This window comes from Lottia gigantea (assembly GCF_000327385.1).
Source record: "Lottia gigantea unplaced genomic scaffold LOTGIsca_5, whole genome shotgun sequence".
In the NCBI taxonomy this organism is placed as follows: Eukaryota; Metazoa; Mollusca; class Gastropoda; family Lottiidae; genus Lottia; species Lottia gigantea.
The window spans coordinates 2,163,228-2,190,852 of record NW_008709715.1 but is presented as its reverse complement, the minus strand read 5'-3'; the positions used below and the strand labels follow the sequence as shown (position 1 = coordinate 2,190,852).

The 27,625-nt window shown below is 32.3% G+C and overlaps 3 protein-coding genes across 3 annotated transcripts in view; 2 read left to right on the top strand and 1 right to left on the bottom strand.

Annotated features, from left to right (window-relative positions):
- Positions 1-5,651: 5,651 nt before the first annotated feature.
- On the top strand, positions 5,652-9,307 carry LOTGIDRAFT_228990 (hypothetical protein). The gene is made up of 3 exons (XM_009061853.1): positions 5,652-5,801; positions 7,519-7,650; positions 7,872-9,307. Exons 1-3 carry the CDS (start codon positions 5,741-5,743, stop codon positions 8,084-8,086), a joined length of 408 nt encoding a protein of 135 aa, XP_009060101.1. The 5' UTR covers positions 5,652-5,740; the 3' UTR covers positions 8,087-9,307.
- A 1,212-nt stretch (positions 9,308-10,519) lies between these two features.
- Positions 10,520-10,981, bottom strand: LOTGIDRAFT_105900 (hypothetical protein; the record flags this gene model as incomplete). The annotated part of the gene is made up of 1 exon (XM_009061852.1): positions 10,520-10,981. The coding sequence occupies one exon, from the start codon at positions 10,979-10,981 to the stop codon at positions 10,520-10,522; it is 462 nt and encodes a 153-aa protein (XP_009060100.1).
- A 1,351-nt stretch (positions 10,982-12,332) lies between these two features.
- Positions 12,333-27,625, top strand: part of LOTGIDRAFT_154132 (hypothetical protein) — a gene marked incomplete at both ends in the record, with an annotated part of 29,610 nt that continues 14,317 nt past the window's right edge. Inside the window, 34 exons of the mRNA XM_009061851.1 lie at positions 12,333-12,518; positions 13,117-13,240; positions 13,639-13,913; positions 13,956-13,958; positions 14,194-14,386; positions 14,786-14,972; positions 15,179-15,345; positions 16,733-16,788; positions 17,020-17,166; positions 17,257-17,334; positions 17,534-17,631; positions 17,992-18,152; positions 18,486-18,578; positions 18,853-19,046; positions 19,228-19,366; positions 19,668-19,768; positions 19,975-20,120; positions 20,862-20,948; positions 21,113-21,344; positions 21,627-21,841; positions 21,985-22,382; positions 22,640-22,861; positions 23,095-23,276; positions 23,543-23,771; positions 23,882-24,021; positions 24,221-24,332; positions 24,595-24,785; positions 25,084-25,236; positions 25,360-25,433; positions 25,736-25,897; positions 26,214-26,296; positions 26,522-26,621; positions 26,924-27,141; positions 27,326-27,510. Coding sequence (XP_009060099.1) covers positions 12,333-12,518; positions 13,117-13,240; positions 13,639-13,913; positions 13,956-13,958; positions 14,194-14,386; positions 14,786-14,972; positions 15,179-15,345; positions 16,733-16,788; positions 17,020-17,166; positions 17,257-17,334; positions 17,534-17,631; positions 17,992-18,152; positions 18,486-18,578; positions 18,853-19,046; positions 19,228-19,366; positions 19,668-19,768; positions 19,975-20,120; positions 20,862-20,948; positions 21,113-21,344; positions 21,627-21,841; positions 21,985-22,382; positions 22,640-22,861; positions 23,095-23,276; positions 23,543-23,771; positions 23,882-24,021; positions 24,221-24,332; positions 24,595-24,785; positions 25,084-25,236; positions 25,360-25,433; positions 25,736-25,897; positions 26,214-26,296; positions 26,522-26,621; positions 26,924-27,141; positions 27,326-27,510 — 5,331 coding nt within the window. The remainder of the gene's footprint in view (positions 12,519-13,116; positions 13,241-13,638; positions 13,914-13,955; positions 13,959-14,193; positions 14,387-14,785; positions 14,973-15,178; positions 15,346-16,732; positions 16,789-17,019; positions 17,167-17,256; positions 17,335-17,533; positions 17,632-17,991; positions 18,153-18,485; positions 18,579-18,852; positions 19,047-19,227; positions 19,367-19,667; positions 19,769-19,974; positions 20,121-20,861; positions 20,949-21,112; positions 21,345-21,626; positions 21,842-21,984; positions 22,383-22,639; positions 22,862-23,094; positions 23,277-23,542; positions 23,772-23,881; positions 24,022-24,220; positions 24,333-24,594; positions 24,786-25,083; positions 25,237-25,359; positions 25,434-25,735; positions 25,898-26,213; positions 26,297-26,521; positions 26,622-26,923; positions 27,142-27,325; positions 27,511-27,625) is intronic.

Here is a 27,625-nt window from a genome sequence, read left to right as displayed (position 1 = left end):
TACAGAACTGATGGTGTTGAACGATAGCTAGGGTGGTAAACAAGAGCTGAGGGTGTTAGGGTGGTAAACATCAACTAGGTTGGTGAACAAGAGCTGTGGGTGGTGAACAGGAGCTGAGGGTGGTGAACAACAGCTAGGATGGTGAACAAGAGTTGAGGGTGGTAAACAACAACTAGGTAGGTGAGCAAGAGATTAAGGTGGTTAACAATTGTAAGTGTTACACAAGTATTGTAGTGACAAATAAGAGCATTGTTAATGAACAACATCTAGGGTGGTAACTAAGAGTTAAACAAAAGCAGAGGGTGGTAAACAACAACTAGGTAGGTGAACAAGGGTTTAGGATGGCAAAAAAGAATTGTGGGTGGTAAACTAGAGTTGAGGGAGGCTAACAAGAACCGAGGGTAGGTGAACAAGAGCTGAAGGCAGTAATCAAGATTTGGGGGTGGTAAACAAGAGCTGGGTTAATGAACAACAACTAGGGTGGTAACCAAGAGCTGAGAGTGGTAAACAAGTATTGTGAGTGGTAAACAAGTATTGAGGGTGGTGAACAACAGCTGGGGTGGGAAACAACAGCTAGGTTAATGAAAAACAACTAGGGTGGTAACAAAGAGTTGTGGGTGGTAAACAAGAACTAAACGTGGTATACAAGAACTGATGGCGGTGAACAACAGCTAGGGTGGTGAACAAGAGCTGAGGGTGGTAACCAAGAACACAGGGTTATTATCACCCGTACACATTACATACCACCCATCAGTATTGTGTATTATCGTACGCCTTATTACCATCCTTCCCCACCCGTCAGTATGGTCTATTATCGTACGCCTTATTACCATCCGTCAGTATCGTGTATTATCGTACGCCTTATTATCACCCGTACACATTACTTACCACCCATCAGTATTGTGTATTATCGTACGCCTTATTACCACCCTTACGTATTACTTACCACCCGTCAGTATGGTTTATTATAGTACGCCTTATTATCACCCGTACACATTACTTACCACCCGTCAGTATTGTGTATTATCGTACGCCTTATTACCACCCTTACGCATTACTTACCACCCGTCAGTATGGTTTATTATAGTACGCCTTATTATCACCCGTACACATTACTTACCACCCGTCAGTATTGTGTATTATCGAACGCCTTATTACCACCCTTACACATTACTTTCCACCCGTCAGTATTGTGTACTACTGTACGCCTTATTACCCCCCTTACACATTACTTACCACCCGTCAGTATTGTGTATTACCGTACGCCTTATTACCACCCGTAAACATTACTTACCACCCACAGTATCGTACGCCTTATTATACCTTAAACCTTATTACTTCGAATACATATTTCCACCCACCCCAATGCAGTGTATTTAGCACCCTCATACATTACTTACACATTCACACATTTTTCGACTCGATTTCCCCTTGTCGGTGTTTGGGATCGGAAGGGCTTACTTGGAAATGCGTCTAGGATAAATGTGACACAATTTGGACACGCGCCTTCTATGTCTTATTTTTTACTATTTACACATCTTCATCAACCTTTTTTTTACTTACGTAAAGATCCCTCGACAGTTGGAAATCGAAATTAAGAGTAGGCTAATGTCGCTGTCCTGACAAAATTTCCCTCATTGCACACTGCATGGCGTTTGCCCATCCTCAGTAGCCCATACAGGTGCAGAAAAGTAGGACGTAAAACTTTATTTTATTTCATTTTTTTTTCTACGGATTTCTTATACAAACGTATGATGCTAAATTTCATAGCAACACTAACAGGACCTTTTGGGATGTATGCTAATTTGGTGTAAACAAAATGGCGGAATTTCTCCTTTAGTTTCATTGCAAGAATAATAATTCATATTAACACGGTCTTGTCTGAACCTGACAAAATCCATTACAAATTACTCAGAGTCGACTAATATGTCACTGAAAGAAACAATTATATCAAAAAGGCTGACATTTCATGAATTTTTAGAGATTTTTTTCGGATGGCGAATAGTCAAATTAATGGAAGTGGACTATTCGCCACCCGGGTGGCGAATATCCACGGCCCGAGTTGGACCGATGGACCACCAGGGTGATTACGATACGTCCAAAATATATTTGTGGGCGGACCACCAGGGTGATTACAATACGGCCAAAATATATTTTGGGCGTATAATAAGTCAAATTTTAATGATCTGTAGGAGAATTTGGTGGTTCACGGGAAAATGTACATTTTATAACTGCTAACCAATCGGCTCTGTGCTAACTCAAACGGAATGTCTGAATAATGGGAGGTAAATCTAAACTTCCCTCGACCAAAGCAAATGTAGTCTGTAATCATATGTAGCACAATATGATAATAATAAGGTTTATTTATCTGACATTGACTTTTGTTTGTAATGAATTTGAGTACCGTAACCTACACACATTAGTTTATCTAATATGTAGGTATAAGATAAATGAGGAATACCCTTCCATGATAAGACGAATTGATTCAACATTATGGTAGGTAGTCATGGACCTTGCGAAACGACATCTCTGGCTACTAGCAAATATTCCAACCCGCCCCCAACTTTCGGACTTTGCGACTGATGAGTTCTTCGTTTTCCTTAAGCAACGTTACATGATAATGTGAATAATCGATCGTATCGTTGCTTAAGGAACATGGGAGTTCTAGGGCATTTGGCAGGCTCCACAAGTTGGTACATGGATGGGACATTTGAATGTGCCTCTAAGATTTTTGAACAGATGTTCAGCATTAGAGCCCCACTTGGTGATTCAGCAGTATACTTGTACTTATGCCTTTCTGACTTTTTATACGCCCACATGAAATATACCGGAGCGTAGGCTATATTTCGGACACCCATGTCCGTCCGTTGGTCCGTCCACAATTGCTCATAAACAATATAGAAGGCACAATTCTTGGTATACTTGTTTATAATCACCTAAGGATGAATCCTATTGAAAATCAGAAAAATTGAGTTATTGTACTGTTCTTGAAATGCTCGTAAACACTCTAGAAGGTGCAATTCTTGACGGATTTTGATAAAACTTGGTGCAAGTGTTAGTAATCACCCAAGGATGAACCCTATTGAAAATCAGACAAATCGTAAATAATTAGTATGAGTTATTGCCCTTGTTCTTGAAAATGCGTTTAATTTTTAGCACGTAAGCACGAAACTTGTTGTAAATGTTTGTTATCTCCCAAGGATGAACCCTCTCGATAATCATAAAAATCGAAACATATTTAGTATAAGTTATTGCCCCTGTTCTTGAAAACGCGTTCATGTTTTAGCCTATTAACACTCTAGAAGGCCCAATTCTTGACAGATTTTGACGAAACTTGGTAATATTATACAGTATCGCCCCAATAAAGTTCAAAAGTAGTGTAAGACTGAAGTTTGAATATTTCATACTGGTAAATGTTACTGTACGGGCAAATATTTTTTATTTAAAATCAAAGTTGCTAGTGGGCGTATTTATTGTATTATACTTTGCCTGGCAAGCTATCTTTACAATGTTGTTAGGTTTCGTTTCAGTCAAGTAACCTAATTTCGTGATAACCTATTTTTCGTGGATTTCGGAAAGGATTAATAATTTACATGTGCGACCTCGCGTGACCTCCACATTTGCTTGTTTTGATAAACATGGGTTTTCTGTACAATATCAGCTAGTAGAATGAATCCAGTAGTTTCAAGCAAGGTAGCATGTATTAATGTATACTTTGACAAATACAAAATGGCGGATTTCAGTTATTACCAAACGTCACCATTTTTTATTGGCCGAATTTCCTTATAATCCCAAGCGGAATTCCAAGTGCCGTCTGCTAGAATGTAGTCCAACGAATGAAGTCACGTGATCAACTAGCGGATTCTGTGTCAGCAGAAAATTTCTATGGAACACAAAGTGGATCATATTCTTATGTTGTTTCAGTGACTTTTAGCAATAAGTCACGCTACGTATCTTATTTTGTCAGTCACTATTTTTTTTTTAATCGTGGTTCTTTAAAGGAATTGTCACTAGTTATAATGAATCGATATTGAAGATAAATACTAAGAGAAGTTAATTATACCACCCTACGGAGCCCCTAAGGCAAAATTGTAAACACATTTATTTATTATTTCGTTTAAACGAAATAATTAATTCGTTTAAACGAAATAACATCATTTATTCAGTTTAAACGAAATAATTTTCGTTTTAACGAAATACCCTATGTTTATTTCGTTTAAACGAATAAATTTTTTCGTCTATTTCGTTTAAACGAAATAATTAACTCATCTTTTTATTTCGTTTAAACGAAATAATTATTTCGTTTGAACGAATTACTTATTTCGTTTAAACGAATTACTTATTTCGTTTAAACGAAATAATAAATAAATATGTTTACAATTGCGCCTTAGGGGCTCCGTACCACCCAGTATCCATACAACGTGTTTTTCTAGCCTTATTTATACATTGTACACGAAAATAGGTGACGCATTCCATTCTGCCTCCGTTGCTCATGAAATATAGGTCAAAGTGAAGGATTCATAAAAAAAATCGAAATAAACCAATTTTAATTATTTTGTAGAATATCTGAGGAAACATCTAAGACATAAAAAAAAATTCGTTTTTTTAACTTTGACGAAATTCGGTGTTGAATCCTTATATCCACGAAAATAGGTTACACCACTGTATATAGCCTACATTTGAAATATTTTTTGTGGAGGGGCTTATATCGTAGGTGATAGGGATTCTTGTCCGGAGAAGCTTTTGTCCGTCTACCGATTCATGAAACTGAATATTCGTTGATTTGTTTTCACATCGTTTACAGTACAATATAGGCCTATAAATTATCAGTTTTATATCACCTCATGTTTCTGTCTTATCTATTTTGTATGTCAAGAACGGCAATACATTAGGATGTCTATCATATTTTTATTGATCAATATTTGTTTATTACATAATAGTGAACAATAGCTGCTAAATTTGGATCTGCCAGCTTCGGGCAATGTAGGATTAGAGATTATACGATAACAAAATGCGACAATTGTCCGTCACGCTCTAATGAATTAGTCATTGATATTGCCCTTCAACTACTAACTTTGGAAATTCCTACAAATGACCTTCACATAATCTGAACAAAAAACAATTGATAGGGAGTTAAGTGTGAGACTGTTCATTAATGTCCATTCATTAGGTTTTTAAACTAGGTCGCTAATTGTTTAAACTGCAAGAGTTATTTGCTTTAAATTATTAATTTGGCCAGCTGAAATCAACGTCGAAGTAAAATGCCTTTATAACTATTATCCAGAGCCTAGTCAAAGTCTACAATTTTCTGATTAAAACCTTCCTAATCATAAAGTTACCAGCACTTAGTCGAAGTAATATTGAAATCTATGGCCAGCAACCATGCAATAATAGCCCGAAATTTTCATAGCTTTCTTCCCCTCATTGTGGCAAAATTATCAAGTAGGACGTCGAAATCGACTTGACAGATGAAAAACGGCTAGCCTAACTTTGGTCCTATCTTACTCTTGAAGTAAAGGCAAACTACATAATTTTACATTGTTTAAACGTGTGCATTAAAATGTTACGGTTGGTTGAACAATACATAACAGTATACAATATTGAGAAACAGGCTATAACTTGTTTATAGTGTCCGTTAGATGTCGCTACCTAGCGTCATTACTGAAGGTGACTGCTACACTGAACGGAGGTCCTAACCCACATTTTGTTTTGTAAACATTTTAGTGTCCAGAAAGTCACCATGCAGTTGATACCGTCCATCTGTTGTGCGTTTATGTTGGTGTTGCTCTACATCGAATGTGGTATGTATTGACTTATAGTGTATACTTGTAAACGGTAGTACTAGCCTATACTATCATTGATTGTATTTGTAGTCTGTAGCTACAAGCCAAGGTACTTGCCAGGCCTCTAAAAAGGGTTGTATGCAAAATTTGTATCATTTAGATGAAAAAGCATAATGAGTTTACTCTTGAAAATATTGACTGAGTAATGATATTTCTGTATCAACGTTCAATATTCTGCTAGATTAGTCCATTTAATTCTGTTATAATTTTTTTCAATGTACCGGTACGGTACCGGTACTTCAGTTTCAATACCTTTATGATAAAAAAAAGTAGGAGGTAAACTTTCATTTTATGATAAAAGATAATGATTTTGATACATTTATGTAGGCCTATGGTTATCTATCCCTCTTACTCTTGTTTGAGATTTGTTCCTAAATCACTTCACAGCTATTTGAATTAAAGGAATATTAGCTATTTTATATGTTGAATCTTGGCCAAATTGAGTCTTTATTCATCAGTGGACTTGGTGCCATAACCAACAACAGAATCCTTCTATTATCCAATATATTCATAAAATCATAGAAAACTGTTAATGGATTTATTGTCTTAAACAGAAATTGTATTGTAATATAGTTGAATATATGCTCTTATTGACAAAATTTCACACTTTAGTAATTATATGCTCACTCTAAGAGGTAGTATTCCTTGAAATTCCCAACTTAGTAAAAGCCTGTCACTAGTTTTAACTTAAATTATAGTACATAGAAGTTCAATTGTTCATTTCAATTACACATTAAATTAACAGAGAAAGTTTAACTAAATTTAAAGTAAAAATGTAGGAACTTTTCAATGGTTGGAATTTTCATTAACTGTAAGACAACCTTAGACTCATGGTAAAACGTGGAGTTTGTTTGAGTTCCTATAAATTATATTATTAACCCCAGGTATATAGAGTTAAGTTAGGGAGTTAGGATTTTGATATTGTACACTCGCAAACATTGAAGTGAAATAGAGGTCACCTTTACACACTCAATGTCAATGTACTGTATCACTTGAAAGATTTATAGCTTTCTCAGTCATGTCATTTATGAAGAAAAATAGGCCAATGATTGTACTGAATATTTGATTGGAGGAAATATGATGGGTTACCTTTGCAACAAGATAATGTGTAAATGATGGTCTACATCTTATTCTACTCAAATATAATATTCTTTTGTGTTCCTTGCGTAAAGACAACTATTTGTGTTAAATTAGGATTAGTCTCATGAAAGCACAGGCCTAGGTCACAAATAAAATCTTTTAAACCAAATTATAATGAAAGGGGTATAGTGTTCCAGTCTGATTAAAAAAAATAGGAATAGTGACTGAGCTTATAGTACTCGTGTCTCCTGGTGACCCAAAACATAAAATATTATGAAGCCAGTTTTATTTTTTTCTATATTTGTCATTAGTATTAACTTAATTTTCAATTTCTATATAACAATTAGTTTTGACAATCCTATTAGTAATTAATCTATGATATAAATATTTTTAAAGAAACAATGTAAAATGGTGCACACTCCCACTATTAATTAAAGTACATGTTTATCATTCATAATTATTTTTATTTTTTTTAAAGCTTTTTTATGTTAGTCTATAATCCATGGGGTATCTGGATTGTACAGGATAGAATTAAGAGCCAGGTCTAATTATGAGACATATATTTTAAGTTAAAATTGTATTTTTTTCCTAATAGGTTCAGCTTTAAAATGTCATGTATGTAATTCTTATGCACAAGAAGCTTGTGAAAGCATTAATGGAAACAGCACACAGTTTTTGGTCACTTGCCCTAGTGATGCTACAGCATGTAGAAAAATGGAACAAAGATGTAAGTAATTATTATTCACAATAATCATAACTATTTGTAAATTAGCTTATATAGAAAATCTCAAGGAGATGAAACTTATTTTAAGAATACCAACTGTATTGTTTACTACACAATATGACTATTATAATCTAAATAAAGTGTATTTCAAGTATTTAAAAGTGAACATTATGGAAGTATCATTATATAAGCCTACTAATAATGTATTTATTCATTTTTTACAGTAACTTATAATAAGGTGGAACATATTCGATATGTACGTCAATGTGCTACAAATGAAGTTGATATGAAATGTAAAGAAAGAAGTGGTACTAAAGGTGTCAAGAATTTCTACTGTAATTGTGATAAAGATGGTTGTAATACTGGATCAACTGTAACATTTTCCTTATCTTTGTTAGCAGTCACTTTCACCTCTATGTTCATGTACCTTAAACTCTAATCAATCTTTCTTGTGTTTATATGTTTATTGCAAAAATTCTAAAACCTGATGTTTCTATATGCGTCATAAAATGTTTATGTTGTTTTTTAATCTGTTGAAATTACATGAATTTGGTATAAAAAAAAATATTAAATTTGTTTGCAGCAATTCAGATTACTCTTTGCAATTTTATTTGAATTTTAATGAGTATTGAGAAGCTAGTGTGTGCTTGAGTGGATGTTTGTGTGAGAGCATCAGTTTCTGTTGATTTTAGAACTTTAAAATGTTAAGATTTTAATAGAAAGTAACTTAGCTAATTAGAGAAGTATATATATATATATATGGCATATGTTGTAATTTTTCTGCATTACTTCAAATAATTTATAGAACTGAGCTTGTTAAAACTAGACAATTACTCAAATTTTGTTTGAGATTATGATTGTAACATTCCCCATTTATTTCATTTGTGGAAATTAATTGTTCAGGAAAATGTTATACTTTTGATATTTTTGTATTGTTCACTAATGTTGAGATAGTTGCATTTATATTTACATCAGAATAACTTGAAGGAAAGAGATGCACTGTATTGTTGTGACCTCATAGAATAAACTAGAATATCTTAGAAATTTACTTTTTTAGTGCACATCAGTTTTTACATGTTACAACACCATATCAGAATAAATGAAATTTAAATTCAAAGAGTGTTTTGAATTTTTGTTTGATCATTACTTTCCCCAATTCAGGGAAATGGCAAATATTGTTATTTTAGTTATATTGTATTTGAAGATGCATTATGAGCATGTCTTAAATGTGGCATTTGACAGAAAGTATAGGTAATCTTTAAAAGTACATGGTCAATCTATGCTATTATATGGAAGTACAGGTTTATAGAGTACTGAGGCGTTTTTGTGGGCCGATTCGATTATTTAGATTATCTATTTTGTGCGTTTGTGAGCCAGGACAATTAGGTTAATAGGTACATTTGTGAGCCAGTTTACCTAAACTGATTTGCCTAATCATCCCAGGTTGTGGTTAGGCGATTCGATTAGGCCTGTCCAAGATGGCGGCATGTGGAAGTTGCTAACAAAATCAAAATAGTGGTCTTTTATTGGTTGTCAGCGAAGGCAGCCATATTGCCAAATCGTCGATTTGAATTTCGCATTTGTGGACCACTGCTAATCTAAACCAAATTGCACCTAATCGAAAACGCCTTAGGTAATTGACTAAAATAAAAGGATTATCAATAAAATGACATTATTATTCACTGGATTGGTAATACAGCTTTAGCCCTCCTTGATGAACAGACTCTTGATGTGCAACATTTCTAGACCAACCCCTCTATTCTCAAACAACTTACTATTTAAATTTATAAAGGAAAAGTGACATTTTCATGTAAGACTTGAGATAAAAGTTTACAAGAGAAAGTGATGCCCTGGACCAGATATAATAGCTCGGGTTACTTTGTTTATTGATTTGATGAAGAGTTATTTCCCTTCAAAATTTTTTATAGAAGTTACATAATACAATATTAGTTTGGTCTGAATCTTTCAGATCGGTTATTTGTGGCCAAACAAATCTGTGTTGGGACAGCAGACCAAGAAAATCAAAGCAAAAGAAACTTTGTTTTGTGATGATTAAAGTTTCACTCCACATATAAATGATATGCTGAATATTTGATGAACAGTTCCAAAACACATGCAAACAAGCACACAAATATAACAACTGACAAATTTGATATAAGAACAAATCCACTGCCATGTACAGAATTGGAACTTCTTATATTGGCCTGATACACATATTTCAATTATGACCATCTAAGGCAGGGGTTTACAAGGTTATATTTTCCAATCCTAGATTGATATAATTCCTTACCATTTCATGACTTTCTCTTAGATTTTCCTGGCAATCTTTTTCATGCAAGAGAATATAGCCTGACTGAACAAGAGCCACTTAAATTTTTATGCTAGAGGGTCATAAAGAAGATATTTATGTGATTTATGCACATTGTACTAGGGTGTCACAATTAAATAAGTTAATTGTCATGTTAAAATTGCAATAAATAATATACCAAAAGCTAAATGATTATATATAGACCTATATTTATAAACATTAATATTGCCTCTCAGGTAATTCCCTATATGAAAGTCTAGCTGGATAACGGTATCCAAAAGTTAGAACCAGAACTCATATCAATTTAACTAAGGGAATCTGAAAATCTTATTGTAAGAAAGTATGGTGGTATACAACAGATATTAAAGTATATTTAAGTTAATGGAATTATGAAAAAGTGCCATAGTAAAATACAATTATTACAACACTATCCCTTCAAATATTAAAGATATGGTATCTAAAAAGATAACATCATAAGATCACATTTTGATTGAAATCTCACACACAGCTTAAATGCTCCATCAAATCATATCAAGTTTATTTAATCTCCTCAAAAAATATATGTCACACTGTGTTAGAATCATGATCATTTGTAGAAGGCGAAGGAGTATCACTTTTTTTAGCAACTCTGGCTATCAGTTGTTGCTCTTTCTCTAATTCTCTTTCACGTCGCTGAATTGAATACTGTTCTTCTTTTTGCTTTTGTTGCTGAAGTTTCACGGCTCTTCTTTTAAGTCTCTGTGTTTTATCTGACAACATATTCATATCTTTTTTAACTGTCATTAGCTTGTTGTAATATGACTTTGCTTCATGCATCATATCAACCAGCTGACCCATACTTGTACAATCCACAAATTTTGTATTTTCCTGTTGGACTGTTTCAATCAAGACTTCCTGATTTCTTAGTGCCTCATCAACAGAAACTTTTGCCTTTTCTAAATCTGGGATAATATTGTGAACCATACCTTTGCACAAATTCTCAATACATTTCGCATTTATGTGTTTATCATGACTGCCAGTATTCATTGGAATGGGAATGTGTCCATCATTTGTTGCTTCTGTAGAAGTGTTATTTTCACAGGGCTTTTCTGGTTTGGTGGGATTATCATCAACATCTACTGCAACTGCAGCAGGTGTGTCGTCTGCATGTTCAGTGACACGCCCACTTTTTTCATAGTCATCATTTGTGTGGGGTGTGGAGTTTAAATCTAATTGGTTTATATCCATGTCAGCACCACCAGCTGGATATTAGCAATAATTTATTTAATTACGTCAACATTGCTTGAAAACTATTCAATTTTAGATTGTAGGATAACGAAAGTAGTTGATTCAGCTGATGAGGTTGTTGTTGTTTCAACGGATGTAGAAAGCGCCCCCTCATATTATCATCTTGACATGCGTACAAACGGTGGAAATGGTGTCGGAAAAATAATATTTCCCAGCGAAATTAGTGAAATAAATTGAAAAGAAATTGATTGTGTTGCGTGATATCATGCTAAAATTATGTTTTCGTTTAATTTATAATAGAGCATCAGACTACAAAAAGCTATTCATCGGAGAACCGAAAATTAAATGACTAAACAAGGCCAACGGCCTCAAGATAGCTGATTATCATTAGGCCTACTGCATATCATATATAGCAGAAAGGGACAACGATCTAGCTAGGCCTACGCTTTCCATAGACTTTGCCTACAATTGACACAGTGTAGGCTATCATATTATTTATTAATTGATGAAGCCAGGTCTTTATTAAAGGACTTGATCTGCAGTTCTTTCAATTCTTAAGACATTAGATGTTTTACGGAAGTTGTCAAGGTGTTTACTTGACTCCTTGACAGGAGCAACATCAGGGTAAGTAAGCCTAAAGTTGCAATCTTGACAGACAGACAATCAGTCAGTAGTGACAGGAGCATAAAGTATGATTAAAAGCTAAGATGAAAGCATCCAAAAACGAAAAGGTCCTGTCTTTCTCATAACAGCAGCTTCAATCTCACTTGCTTACTTAGCTTACTCGTATTATCACATTTCTGTAGGCCTATTTCAATGTCTAGGCTACTTTTTGATATACTAATGTACAAAATTAATTTCCGCACTTACCTTTAAAGGCTTTATCTCTTATTTACTGTTTATATGCCTTTGTTCAATTGAGATGTATTATCTATTCAACTATCAGAATAACAGTCCTCTTTACTGTAGCTTGATCATGATGAAATGCAGATTTTTCTATTCTTCTCACTGACTGACTGATGCAGCAGTCATTGCACTATAATATACTTCATATATTTGTAATATGCATTGAAAGAAGTATGGTCAGAACTTCTTTTATTCTTTTACCAGTCTGGTAAATGGTGCTTTATTTTTTTCAGTTTAATTCAAGATGAGTTTTATGAGAAAATTAATGGGTAATAAGGGTGCCCCTGACCCTAAATCCAATTCTCCAGACAATTCGTTAGGATTGATGCATTTAAGAAAATTGTTTGCTGAGTTTCGACATCCCACAGCTAAGGCTACTCAAAAAGATCAAGAAGACAAATTATATAACATGTTACCCTTGTTTTGTAAGGTAAGTTTTAAAGGGACAGATGCACCATTTTGGGGGGTTGATTTTAATCTTGAATTTATGTAAATAGTCTTCAAAAGTACTAGAAATGTACGAAAATTGCATAATTGTTTTGAAATTACTTCAAACTAGGAATTGTACTCACTTCTCCTATTTGTCACAGGGTATTTTACATTGTCGAGTCATTTTTACATTCAATCACGGATAATTCTTGACATGGCTCAAATTTCGACGGTGAGCTTTGAACACTATAACTGATTGGCTTAGCTAAAAAATTCCTGTTTCTGAGACTAAAGTATGATTTGTGAAAAAATATGGCCTACCTATCCCTTTAAGAAAAAAATTGTTATACTAGAGATACAAAAATCAGATAATCAAATTTCCATAGTAGATAAACTATAACTGACATTGAGAAAATCAACATACATTAACTAATTTGCCAACACTCAACAGGTGTTTCAAATATTGAACCATTTGCAACTGGTTTGGAAATTTCTTAAATTTTGACTTTACAGACAAAAAAGCAAAGGAAATTAAAAATTATTGAAGAAGAGATTTGAGATATTTTAAAAGAAACTTATAATTAATTTTTTACTTCAAGGTGTTTGAAAATGCTCCATCAAATGATATGACAGACAAATGGGGTGATATTCTACAATTTTGTAGTCATGTTTCTAAGCTGATGGTCACTGAAATTCGAAGACGTGCATCAAATCAATCTACAGGTCAGTTTCAAGAGCAAATTATACAGTATTTTGTGGTTTTCAGCCACACAAAATGATAAAACACGAAGTAAAGAATATTATTTCTTGTTAGGGAAACATCTTTTTTAAGGAGATAAAGACTTATGCTTTGCCATACTACTATTTTATATAGGCCTACAAGAATTGACCTATGACTTTTAAAGAAACCTTTGTGTTTTATGGCAGTATTATGTGTGTTTTGTAATGAAAAAATGATGAAATAATCGATGTTATAAGACATGGTAACATCTGATACATTGGTAATCCCACACTTTGCAAATTGTGTTCTTCTAATTGTGTTTGTGTTAACCTTTTAATTAACTCTAAGTAGATGTTATTGTGGATTTTGAACCTTAATTTTATTGTATGTATACTTTCAGAAGCAGCAAGCTGTGCTATAGTAAAGTTTTTAGAAATAGAATCAAATAATCAAGTCAGTAATGGATGGAGTTTATTGGGGGCTATTAATTTACTATCACTTGGTAAACATGCTCTCATTGATTGTATGACAGCAGCTTCATTACCATCAACATTAGTCAAATGTTTATATTTATTCTTTGATTTACCTAAATTAGAAAATGAAGATGATACACCAGAAGGCAGTGATTTTAGTCCAAAAGAAAAGAGAGTATTGTTGCAAAGAATCTTTGTTCAGGTATTCATATTTTGACCATTCACTTAACCTAATTAATTTCAGTATGTAAGTATGTAAGAAATGGAAGGTTCTCAGAATTTTTTTTAGAACCATGCCCTTTGTTTCTCATACTGGCATTATAAAAAAATGTCATACTCAATTAAGTGAAGAATTTTGATGGTTGGGGTTTAGGGTTGTCAGAAATTTCAAATTGGTTTTGAGATCTCGGCCAGTGCTTTTATGAGGATTTCATTCTTTTTCTGATCACATTATTTCATTGTTATATCACATTCAATTGTAGGTATTGGTTAGAATAAGCAACCATTCCTCACCTGCAGAAGAATTGGCCAGAAAAGATGATTTAAGTTTATTATTTAGTGCCATAACTAGTTGGTGTCCAGCATATAATTCTATGTGGAGAAAGAGTGCTGGAGAAGTGTTAGTTACTCTGTCTCGTCATGGCTTAACCAACTCTGTTGTCAAGTATATACATGGTATGATATTGTAAACAAATCTCTCTTGGGTGTTAAGTATAATGGTTGAAACTTTATCTAAGGGCCGACAGAAAAAAGGACCTGTTTTCACAATCTGCTCATTTGCATATTTGAAAGACTTGGTCTTTATAATTTCATTTAGGTTTAGAACAATAGTAGGTAAACTCAAAATCTATATAATTTAGATTAGACTACAATTTCTTTTTTTCTAATATTTTTTTTGTTTTCATTGTAATCTAACAAGTTTTCTTCCACACTTCCGTTCTCATAATATTAGTTTTAATCAATCAATGTGAGACATGTTGCATCTCTTTTTTGATAACAAAAAACTAAAGAGGCTGTCGTGTTACTCTTCTTCCCTTGGCTCCAAATTTAATTATTTTATTTCATTGTTTGTAGAGAAAGGTTGTGTCAGACACTGTATAGAGAACATGCAAAGAGTACAAGAATTGTCACCATTAGAACTTGTGGAAATGTTTGTTACAGTATTTTGTTTTCTCAAAGATTCGAGTGAAGTCTCACAAACTTTAGTGGATGATTTTAAATCATGCCAAGGCTATGTGTTCCTTTCAGAATTTTTATTGAAGTAAGTCAACTCTCTGCTTTAATGACACATTTCCTGATTCTTGCTTTTTTGTATTAAATAATGAAGAGGAATTCTTTAATATTTTTTTTTATGATATATTATTTGCAGTAGGAAAAAACCCAAAAATATTTGTCGAGAAAAATTACCTAAATGATTTACATTTTGATTGCTATTTGTCTTGTCTATCTAAATATTATGAATTTCAGGTTAGAAAGCAATGATGGAGAAGAAGCTGTCCAGGCTTTAAGAAATTTGGTATTATTAGTAGGTTCTTTAACCACTTGTGGTTTTTGTGAAATCAAACCGAATGCTGGTAGTACTGGATCTTTGTTTCAGATGCCAGGCTTTTGCATGCCACAACCTGCTGGTAAAGGTATGGAACTTTTGTATAATATTCTAGTATTTTTAGTAGCATGGTAAAGCATCTTGAATGTTGTCTGTCACATATCTGTTGTTATATATTTTTGTAAGCCATATATAAAATTATACTTATTTTCAATATTAAATTTCGTATTTTTGTTAAACGCAGAGCTAGGGTCCCATTTGTTAAAGTACCTATTGACACACTAAACATATCTTTGTGATCTTAGTTTGCATGTACACATATTTGTTTTACTTTCTTGACAAGTCAAAAAAAAAAATATTGTTGATAGAAATTGTCAAGCATTATATGATTCTTTGCTTGACAAAGTTTCCATATAAATTATTTTAGTTAAATTATTAGTCAAATTATCCTTATTTTATTTGAATCATTGTATTAAAATAATAATATAAATTAACAGATGTTCAAGTTTATTCAAGTGGTAGTTACAGTTGAGTAAATATTAATTCTTTTTATTTTGAGTTTTCATGATAATGGGACATTTTCTTTCCTTCTGCATAATTTTCTAACAAATCTAATATGACAATATTCTTGGATGTTTGGCAAGTTAAGATTTCAGACTTTGACATCTATATTACATTGGCATGTTGTCTTAAATCTTTTTTGAAAGTATTCATTTATTCCTTTGCATTGTTTTTACTTTTAATTTTTAGGGTATTTTTTTTACTTTAATTGTTTATAAATACATTCTGGCCTCAAATTTTGTATCAAGGAAATTAAGTTACGTTTTCATAATATTAGAGCTTCTTTTTCTCTTAAACTACTCTGTAGATATTTTTAGTATATTATATATTATAGCAGTCTTAATAATTGCTTGTAGCTTTAATATGTACAAATCTGCTGCAGATTTTAAATGTTGATGTGTTATACTGTAAGTGTTCAGATATCCAAAAAAAATAATTAATGTTAATGAAAATTGTGCTTACTTGACAAATAGACAAGTTTTAGTGCAATTTCTTTATGCAATTGAAAAATTAAATGTACTTAATTCTACTCAAATCTGCAAGAAATTAACAGTGAACAATTATTTTGATATTCACATAGGACAACAAGTAGTAAAAGTCTTTAGCTTCAATTTTAACCAAACTGCTCATATAGAGATAATAAATAATCATTAAAGATCGAGTATGCATTGACTAACTTGGTACATTTTAATGACCAAAATTCACTTTACAATGTTGATGTTGATTGAGAGATATCTATCAAGAATGATGCCAATAGCTTTTACATTTTCATTTTTTTCAAATACAAAGTTTTGAATATATTTGAATGTATGCATATCTGTGTTTACAGATTATTTTTCACCAGAGTTATTATAAAGTTGCTTTTTCTGACAGTAAATGATTGTCAAACAAATAACTATTAATATCTATTGCAGGTGTCAGTGTACGTAATATACATGCTTTCCAAGTTTTACAGTCAGTCTTTCTCAAGGTATTATCACAATCCTTCACATATCTTTTTATCCACATTTCATTTGCTTGAAAAATAATTTCTTTATTCCATTCAGATGAGGAACCTAGACTGTGTGAGTTATGAGATACGTTCCAATTTTGTTGGAATTACAATTAGTTATTTTGTGTTTGTTCAAGACATTTTAATTTGATATTTCATTGTTTTATGATTTTCAGTTTTGATATTTCCTATATTGTGTTTATATTTCAGTCTAATACAAGTCATCTGTGTGGTACTATATTAGATGTTATAAGTAGTATTTATCATCAAGATAATGCCAATTATTTTATATTAGAACCACAGCATACATTACCAACCTTTATAGAGAAAATACATACAAAACCTCCTGATATACAGGTTACTTTACTATTTTTTAATCTTCCTCTTCATTTCACCAACTTGGTAGAAGATTCAAATATTTTTGTCAAAACGTTCTATTTTCTACAGGCATTTGTACATGCTTTGGGACGAAGATGTCTCAGGAATGCTTGGGATGCAGAATTTGAAACAACAAAAGGTGAAGAGGTTACCTTTGAAATAATCAACTTAATTTCTCAATCAGTGATGCAGGGTGGATAGACTAACATGGAATAAGCATCTAGTTGATTAGATAGGACAATAAAGTACTGCTCGTATGCTACAGACATACAGGCAAGCACTACTTAACACAAAATTGAATGGTTGATCATCAACTAGATTACCAACCAGTTTTTTTCTCTTGTAGAGTAAATTGTTTGAGCTGATAGAATTTATTGTATTTAATTTAAACTTTGTACCATGTAAAGAACTGATCAGTCTGAGTATTTTAATCAAATCTGAACAGTAAGTATACTAAACCTATTTATCATAATTCTGACAGTTAATTTACAAAATGAAAATCATATAAAACAATATTTAATAAAGTTCTGGTAAGTTCTGATAGAGTTGACTAAATTTGAAAAGAATTTTGTTACTTATGAAATCTTGCATTTCTATTTTATCAAGAGTGTTATGTTGAACATTAAAAAATTTAATGATAAATTTTATCCATGAAACTTTTTGAGAAAACAGTGCCAGAAGTACAAAATTTCTTGAATAGCTTATGAAAAAGATTTTGTCAGTAGACCCTGTGAACATTGTGCTGGTAATGAATCTTTGATTTGACATGTAGACTAAATATTTTATGTATATCATTGCTTTTAGTTCCATATCCACGAGTATATTGTGTATGAAGACATTATTACACATATTACGGTACCACAGTGTATATAGAGATGTATTTAGGGAAGTGGGTATTTTAGAAGTAATGGTCACATGTATGCATCGTTATGCTGCATTACTAAAAGAACCTCATAATGATACAGGTGGGACTGGTACTTTTCGTTGAATTCTGATATTTCTTTACTAAGTGGTTGATTATAGTTGCAACTAAGAATTAAGTATTTTTTTTTAACTTTTTGTAAAGGAATTCTACATTTACACACCATTTAAATATTTATAAATATGTATATCAAAATAATTTTCTATTTAAACTGAGATAGGTATATATCAGATTGGCTAGAGTAGATAATAGGAACATCTTGATACTGACTAGAACTTTATTAACGTCTCCAGTTTGAATCATCTTATCTAGTTTGAATGTTTATTGAACTATTTGTTATTATAGCCTCTAATGTAAAACATATTTAAATTTTCAGAAAATGAAAATATTGATCCTGAACAACAGGAATTAGGACATTTAGTTATGGAATCATTAGCATTATTATTGAGTGGTAATAGCAGTAATGCTGGTATGTATATTTATATGATATTGGATTGCAATCTTGATTGAACAGTACTAACTACATGCTTAAATTCTGTAAAAAAAAAAAAAGGGAATGTTAGGTTTGATTAAAGGTTTAAAAAAGTTGAATATTTACTAGTTTCAAAGGTAATATTGATATTGTCTTCAAAATGTAACAAATTTAGGTGATAAATTTGATCCACAAAAAATGGTTTTCGAATTGAAGAAAAGAAATTTTTTTTTTGGTCCTTAGGTTGTTAATTAATGTATGTATTTTGTAGGTGTTTTTCGTGAATGTGGTGGTGCTAGATGTGCCCACAATATGGTACCATATACAAACTGTAGACAAATGGCGTTAAATATAGTACAACAATTGGTACTATCACCTGGAGGGGATGATGATATGGGCACTCTATTAGGTTTAATGCCAACAGCAACTATTACTAACCTAGAATTAAAAACACATATTCTAAAGGTAAGTCTGTTATAATGGCATTTCGTTAGTTAATACACTATATAGAGTCAATTTAAGTTAGTATTTGGGTCTATCAGTATCATGAGTGGGAACAAAAGAACATAATCCTCAGTTGGAATATTTTGAATTGATTTGAATATGACCTATGTTGGTAATATATCATGTGTTTACTTTATTTCAGTCATTATTAAATGTACTACGTGAAAGTCATCGTACAAGGACAGTATTTCGTAGAGTGGGTGGGTTTGTGTATGTTATGTCTGTATTAGTGTCTATGGAAGGTTGTTTAGCAGAACCACCAAAATCACCATGGGATTCAGGTAATGAAATTGCTTCCTTTTCTCATTGAGTATGTTGGAAATATTTATATAAAAGCCTGAAAGGAAATTTAAAGCGAAGATAACAGTGCACCATTCTTGAAAATTTGGCAGATTTCAACAAAATGATTAGAATTGTCAAACATCTGACTGATATTCATGGAAAAAGCAAAAATGATGTCATATTTTTATCAAAAGCTATGGATTTGTGTCAGTTGAGAGTAAATTTATCTAACAGCTACTGTTATTCAATATATAGATGTATTATTGTATGTATGATGTATTATTATAATCTCTATTTTAGTACCAAGAAAAGATATATTACAAATGTTGAGAACTGTATTTAGCACTCTAACTGTGGCTATGAGATATGAACCTGCCAATGCCAAATTCTTTGCTTCCGAGGTAATCCACTCCTTTTTTTGGACAAATAACATATAAACTTAATGAAATAATTGGAATCATGATGTTTGTTAATGCATGGTCATTTGTAAGTGAAACTGACAGATTTTGGATTTGACGTTCTGCATCTTGACGGTAATATACTTACAGGTATTCATATCTTCATTTTTCTGAGAATCTGTTTATAACTTTATGTTGTCTATTTATAGGTACGATATGATAGTTTAACAGAAGCTGTTAGATTATTGGGATGTTTTTCAACCTATATTGATATACAAACAGAATCAGAAGATACTAAACCAACTGATAACACTGAACTCTTCACCAATTTATTTCAACATTCTAAAGAGGACAAGTAAGTATATGGAATGGGAGTTATTAGCTATTATGTAAGGGATAAAACTGTATTAAAGCCTGCAGCAGACGCAAGGAACTAGCTGAGCTGCCTGCCTCAAGAGGTTGGGAGATGAACTGTTTCCCCCGTTTGCGCTGAATTCTGCTTTGAGGGCTGTGAGAAAAATATCTATCTTGCTTGATATTTTCTGCCTCAAGAGGCCAGAAATTCACTGTGTGCAGACGTGTAAACTGCCAGCTGAGCTAGAAAAAGTAGCAAACCAATAGAAACGTGTTGACGGATCACGTGGTAAACATGGCAAGACTATTAGTGTCTATGCGTTATTTATCCCAAAACAGAGATTTTGATCAGTTACATGACACGGATGCAGTCCGAATGTTCCTTGGTTGTTTTCATTGACATATGGAATTGGCCGAAGATTTTCTAGTGAAACAATAAGTCAGGTGAGAGCTCTCGTCTTTGTTGAAAATTGTGGTGAGAATATTGCTCAGCTGACAGCCTCTGGAGGCAGGCAGCACAGCTAGTTCCTCTCACTGCAGCAGGCTTAAGCCAGAGAATGGATAATGTGGGGGGCAGAGCTATTATTGTCAGTAAGCAAACTGTTGTCATGTTCATGTGTACGAATGGATCTTTCGCAAACTTTTGATTTCTTCTGCATTTAGATGACATTTTTTTTGTAGTATGTAACATGTATGCCAGCACCTGTATCATATATTGATTTATGTATTTTTCCTACTGCAGAATCCAGAAATCCATTCCAGTAATTCTAATATCAGCCTGTCAAATGTTTCGATATTTATATGATATGGCACTTGATGCTTTTGATAGGTAAGATAATTCTTAAAAATATTTGTGTCAAATCCGATAAAAATCTATGTCAGAATGATTTGAATTTTGCTTTAATATAATTTTGACTTCATATACATTTTTAAACTGCAGATATATCTTAAATTGCTATCTTGAATAATGATTCATCTTTATTTATATTTCAGACCTTCCAGTAATTATGCCAAAACGGATTCACCATTATTGTTGAAGAAACATATGTCTGTGATAGAAGAACCTTGTAATAATCAAACCCTAAATAAACCTAAACGTGGTAGTACTGGCAGTATGAATATCAATATATCTAGTCTTATTGACCATCCTGTTATTGTACATGCTGGAGCCGTCTTATCAATATTTCATTTATTACCAGCTGTAGAACATTATTCAGATAGCTTGGTAAGTTTTTATAATAGATTTCTTACTTATTCTATTAGCTTTTAGTTTTATAATAGACTACTTACTTGTTCTACTTAATTTGGTAAGTTTTATATAACTTGCCTACCAGCCAATTAGCATGAAGTCTATTATTGACTACTTACTTATTTACTTAGCTCACTAAGTTTTACAGTGGTTTATTAACTTCCTGCCTGTATGATCACTAAGCATGGTAAGTTTTATAATTGGCTACCTCTTCAATGAGAGTCATGTATCATAAGTTTTGCTGTTTTTGTTTTGTAGGATGCATTAAATCTAAAATCCTGCATATCTGAGATATTAAAATCTTTACTTCGTCCTGAGCGTAATCAACAAATTATGTGTGATGCTGGTTTTCCACATGAATTACTTAGTCATGGTAGTGTAGCATTAGCTGATGAATCATTCCCACTTCATCCACCATTACAGTTTATGTTTGAACGTTTGGCATCACAGTCTCTAACACCTAGAGATCTAAGGTATATAAAGATATTTTATTCCTGACTTATTGAAAGAAAATTATTACATAGGATGATACTTAAGTTTTCAATATCTTTTTATTTTTATTAATCTAATCTATATGTATAATATTTTCAAACCTTTGATTGTTTTGGTATTTCAGAGATTTTCTGAGATTAGGATCACCATTAAATTGTCGTCCTGTAGAAGATGTACAGGATGTGGGTTCTAATGGAACATGGAACGATCCTGATCTGATATCAAAATCAGTTGGTATAGAAGACAAAACATCCACAATGGAAATAGAGAAAAAACTCAAATCTGCTGGCAGGACGGTTCCACTAACTAGGGTGAAATGTTTAGTTTCTATGACGACACCTAGAGATGCTAGAATGCATGGTGCTACTGTCACTCCAGCATTTGTAGAGTTTGATATGAGTGCAGAAGGATTTGCCTGTTTATATTTACCTAGTATAGCACCACAAGGTCCCCCTACTCCCTCTGTTGTTGGAGGTGTTGTTGGTACATCAGATCCTATTGTTTATGGAGGAGTTGGAAGTGGTTAGTTCTTATCTTCTTTTGAAGTAATAAAGCTGTATTTGGTTAACTTTATATTCCATTGGGTTTGTGTTATATATAAAGAATATGGAACAGAAAGCGTGTCAGCAGTTCTGTCTCGTTTCGTATAACAGATTTATTGCAAATTTCTTAGCAATCACATTGCAACTCTTCTGACAGTCCTATTTTAGTGGCTCTTATAACATCTACAGCTCTGTATCATCACTCCAAAATTGGCATGATTTGTTAAATGTTTTCAGGTGAAAGAGTTTTTCCACCACCATCAGGATTAACATATTCCTCATGGTTCTGTGTTGATAAGTTTAGCAATCCAACTCTTGATGCTCATCCTGTACGTTTGTTAACAGTAGTCCGGAATATCCAGGGAAGAGATGAAAACTTGATTTGTTTAAGTGTTTATCTAACGTCTAAAGATAATGCTTTGGTTGTCTCCACTCAAGAAACTTACATGCCTACTTCTGGTGAGATTACAACCTTTATTCTTGTATCTCGGCACAGTAAGGTCATCCTTTTAATATATCATCTGTATTCAGATCTGTATGGAACTTTAAGAAACGTTACAAATTTTTTAACTTGCAAGACAGCTAGGCATGCTTTGGCAATATTTGTCAAAACAATTAGCTCTCTGACCACCTCTATTACGCCTTATGTACTTAAAATACCTAACCTAACTAAGTTTACTGTGTGTTTACAGTCACCGGTACAGAACAAGAACAAGAACCTGTACTAAATGATAACACTGTAAGATTTTGGCATCCAGAATTAACTCAAGAAGGACAATGGCATCATTTAGTATTAGTGTTCCATCGTGCTGGTATTATGAAGAATAGTAATGTCAGTTTATTTGTTGATGGTGAACATATAAATACACATAAGGTTAGTCCCTGTCTTGTCATTTTGACTAGTATTTTTTTTTCAGGAAAGAATTTTCTTTGGTTATGTGCAGCACAAAATATTGGAGTCTGTAAATGATACCTTTGAAACAACCTTATTGCTTGTTAGGATCTTCAATCATATTTGTTTCTAGATTTTTATAGCACTAAAATTTTGTCATTAAATTAGAACACTTATATTGTTGTCAATGTATGTCATAACAAAATGTTCACATTGAAAAGAGTCCTGTCTGTACCCTTTCCTTTCAGCTCCACTATATATCACCAAATTTGGGTGCAGGTGGTACAGCGAGTCCAACAGCCTTTACCTCGGTATTCTGTTATATTGGTACACCCCCTCAATTACGACGTTTATCAAGATTAACGTGGAGACAGGGACCATGCCATCTCTTAGAGGATATTGTTTCTACTAATACTATCACCAATGTTTATAATCTTGGTCCAACTTACATTGGAAGTTTTCAAGCTGCTCTAATGGGTAGGTTCAATTTTGATTAACTATATTTAAGAATGTAAAGTTTTTTGAGTGATTGAGAATTAGCTACTTTATGAATCAAAATGATAATGTTGAAATATTTTCATTTTTAGAGAGTAGTGAAGTATCTCTGCCATTTATAACAGAAGAAAAAGTAGTATTTGGTGTACATGCTCATGCTTTATCTCAAATGACTGTGGCTAAAATAAGAAAGATCTACAATAAATATGACAGTAAATCTATAGCTAAACAGGTTGGTTTCATTACATGCAATAAATGAAAATGCTTAGGCTCTTAATTTCCACAATTTTAAGAATTAATGGTCTTTATGCACGAATGCATTGATTAGATATAGATCTAAGTCCATTTTATAAAGGTACAAAGACAACAAAAACAGTAATGCAATTCAACTTGTTCATTTCATCATCTTATATTATCTATCATGATTTCAGCTTGCTATGTCAGCTCATGAAAATGCCACACCAATAAGAATATTACATAATTCTGCTGGACATTTAGCAGGTTCTGCTAGGAGTTTAGGTGCTATATTGATGGGATATCTAGGTAAGAATAAACTTATTGCTTGTTATATTCATCATTGTTATGGTAGGCTGGGACCAATTATATACACCTAAATGAACAGAGAGAGAGGTAATAAGATACGTTTACTGAAAGAGAAATTAGTATTAAAATTGTAGAGATTTCAAGACTCATGTCAGGTATTATATAATTTGCTTTGAGCCTACTGCATACAATAGATGTTTTATAAATTGCTTCAACAATCTTCGATTTATTTTTTTGATATATTAAATCCTGTATATTGTAGGTGTACGAACATTTTGTCCAAGACCAGTAGCGAAGATGTTAGATAATGTTGGAGGTACAGCCGCTGTTTTAGGTTTAATAGCTATGGCGAAAGATGTCGAAGGACTATATGCTGCTGTTAAAACACTAGTCTGTGTTGTTAATAGTAGTAGATCAGCTAGGTGGGATATGGATAGAATACGTGGTTATCAGGTATTTTTTTTTTTTTTTAATTTGATTCCTTTATTTGATTGTTTATCTTAAGTTGTGACTTTGTCTACCATGTGACTGTAATATATTATCCTATAAGCATAGATTCTGTACATTTAATTTCTTGTTTAGTTCTGCCACAAACTGTCATCAGGCAATAGTATTTAGACCTGTCCATGGTACAAAACGAGATAGGTTACAAGCATAGCCCTTATTTAAAAGCAACTCAAATAAAAACAACCATAAATTTGTATAAGAAGTGTATACTCTGTTGAATAATGAACATTTTCTTGTATTTTAGATGTTAGCTATGTTATATAAAAAGAAGCGTAGTTTATTAAATAGTCATATATTACATCTTACCTTCTCATTAGTGGGAACACTGGACAGTGGTCGGGAATCGGCTGTTATTCCTAATAGAGTAGCGTTTGAAGATTTGCTCTGTGATTTAGAGGTAATAACATGTTGTTTGAACAAAAATTTAAAGAAGTCAAATTTTACTGTCAAAATAGGTCAAATTAAACTTAAAAGTTTTATTAATGAATATTTGTAACATTATTCATATTTGTTTTTGTAGGTATGGCATGAAGCACCAGGTGATCTACAGAAATCATTATATGAACATTTCTATGAACTATTGACTGATTCTAGGTAGGTTATTGGAATGTTTTGTTGACCTGATGCTGATGCATACGTCTATCATAAATAAATGAATAATTTGCCATGTCATATGTCTATCGTGTATCAACAGAGTTTGCCATGTCCATATATCGATCATGTATCAAAACAAAATTTTGTTGGTCTTACGTCTATCATATATCAAAGCAAGATTCGCTATATCTTTCATCTATTATGTATATGTAAAATGAAATTTGCTGACATAAACGTATAGCATGTTTTAGAGAAATTTGTATAAAATATTTGCCTCAATTTGTATTGTTTGTGTATTACAGTGATGCTAAAGGTAATGGTATTATGATGAGAGATATAGGACTGGTATCATCATTGTTATTTGTATTAAAAGATACCTGTATATCCTATAATACTAGTAAAATAATAGCTAATGTTATAGGAGAATTATTATACACAGCTCCTCATCATAAATCTTTATTAAGGTAAGTATCAGATGTATTTCTATATAATGTAAAGAATAACATAAAGTATGTATGATTTTAAGGTTTCATCATTATGTGGTTAGTGGTGTTTAGCCTTCCAACTAAATTCTGACAAAACCCAATGCAAGTATGATCAAAAGCTTTCGATTCTTTTTCGATATTATGCTTGTGCTGTTTTGTGAGTTGACAACGTTTATATCTTAACTCTATTTCGTGCACCCATTTTTTCTTGCTTTTACAAATGCATACTTTCATGGTTGTTTCACTAAAATACCAAAAAGTACTCAATAAAAACAGTCAAGAATTCTATATTTAGATATGGACAGTTTATATTATCTACTATACCACCGGTTAATATTAATGAGAAAACAGTTGATATTAATCAACCTTCCACTGATGGTAAGTACATGTATATTTTCGTCCTGTGATCATTCATATAATAGTCCACACATATTATACATCATTCTGCTATTTTTTTGATTAGTTCAACCTCACCTAAACAAATTGGACTAAACAAATTTCACTTGGTCTATTAATGGTCAAAATATTTTCTTATTTTATCTGTGGTATTTCTTGAGTTATGCAGGAATTAAAACATAGTTATTTTCATTATTTATTTATCAGATAACACTAACAGTATTATACAGAATGTGAAATTAAGAAATACATTACTTGATGTTACATTGAAGTTAATATTATCTGATTCTTCTAATTTAAATATACAGTAAGTAACTATCTATTTTTATGAATCACTCAGGGGGATATATAAAGAATAAAAATTCATTCTTATGGAAAGACATTTTGAGGAGATATTTAAAACTCAGTTGCATTTCTAAATTCTAAAATTTCTAAAATCTCTGAAGATACCATTGTTCCCTGTCAGTGATATTTTCCCAGATTACCAGCATATATACCAATGGGCCAAATGAAATGAAGAGAAAAGGTGACTTAACTCAAGGTCACCCGATCACAAACCAACACAAGGCTATCGAATACTCTAGTGAAAAACTGTATTTTATATTTCAGTGTATGTGATGATATCTTAAAAACTCTAGGATTTGATTGGTTGATGTTATTTTTTCAAGAAAATCTTCACCCCACAACTGTAGTCCTTGCCCTACGTATATTGGTTACCATGTTTCGCAATAATAATAATGTACAGAGATTTCGTGAAGGCAGTTGTGGTGGTGGATGGTTAGAAGATACTGAAAATGTTCTTAAAAATCAGATGGCTGCTATGCTAGGTAAGGTTATTCACTACAGTCCTGTATCTATCTGTTCAAATAAAGGATAATGATTTAGTACTCAAAATACCTTTGACAAAAAGGAATTTGCAAGTTATGCAAAATTTGTTGTCTGAAAATTGAAATTGAGTGATTTCATAGTATTAATCAAATTAACAGAAAAAAAAAACCTTGTTAATTATAGGATTCAACCTAGGAATAACCAACAAAACTCATGATAAAGAACATAGTACCGAAGTTAGTCATATACCAGGTTTTACTGTTTTACAATGGACATTACCTAAACATAACCATATATCTTCAGTCTATTTTTTATTGATGGCGTTGTTATTAGGACAACATAATAAAGATTTGCCTACTGATGTAGAGGTAAGCGAACATTCCCTACGTATTTCCAACAGAAATTCAGACAAATTTCATAGAAATACTTTAATAATCAAGGGTGTTTTGTATGTGTTACAAACACAAATACAATGGTTGTATA

Coding starts and splice junctions, on each gene's coding strand:
- LOTGIDRAFT_228990 (XM_009061853.1), top strand. CDS start 5,741: ATGCAGTTGATACCGTCCATCTGTTGTGCGTTTATGTTGGTGTTGCTC. Junction 5,802..7,518: donor GTTGCTCTACATCGAATGTG/GTATGTATTGAC, acceptor TTTTCCTAATAG/GTTCAGCTTTAAAATGTCAT. Junction 7,651..7,871: donor TAGAAAAATGGAACAAAGAT/GTAAGTAATTAT, acceptor CATTTTTTACAG/TAACTTATAATAAGGTGGAA.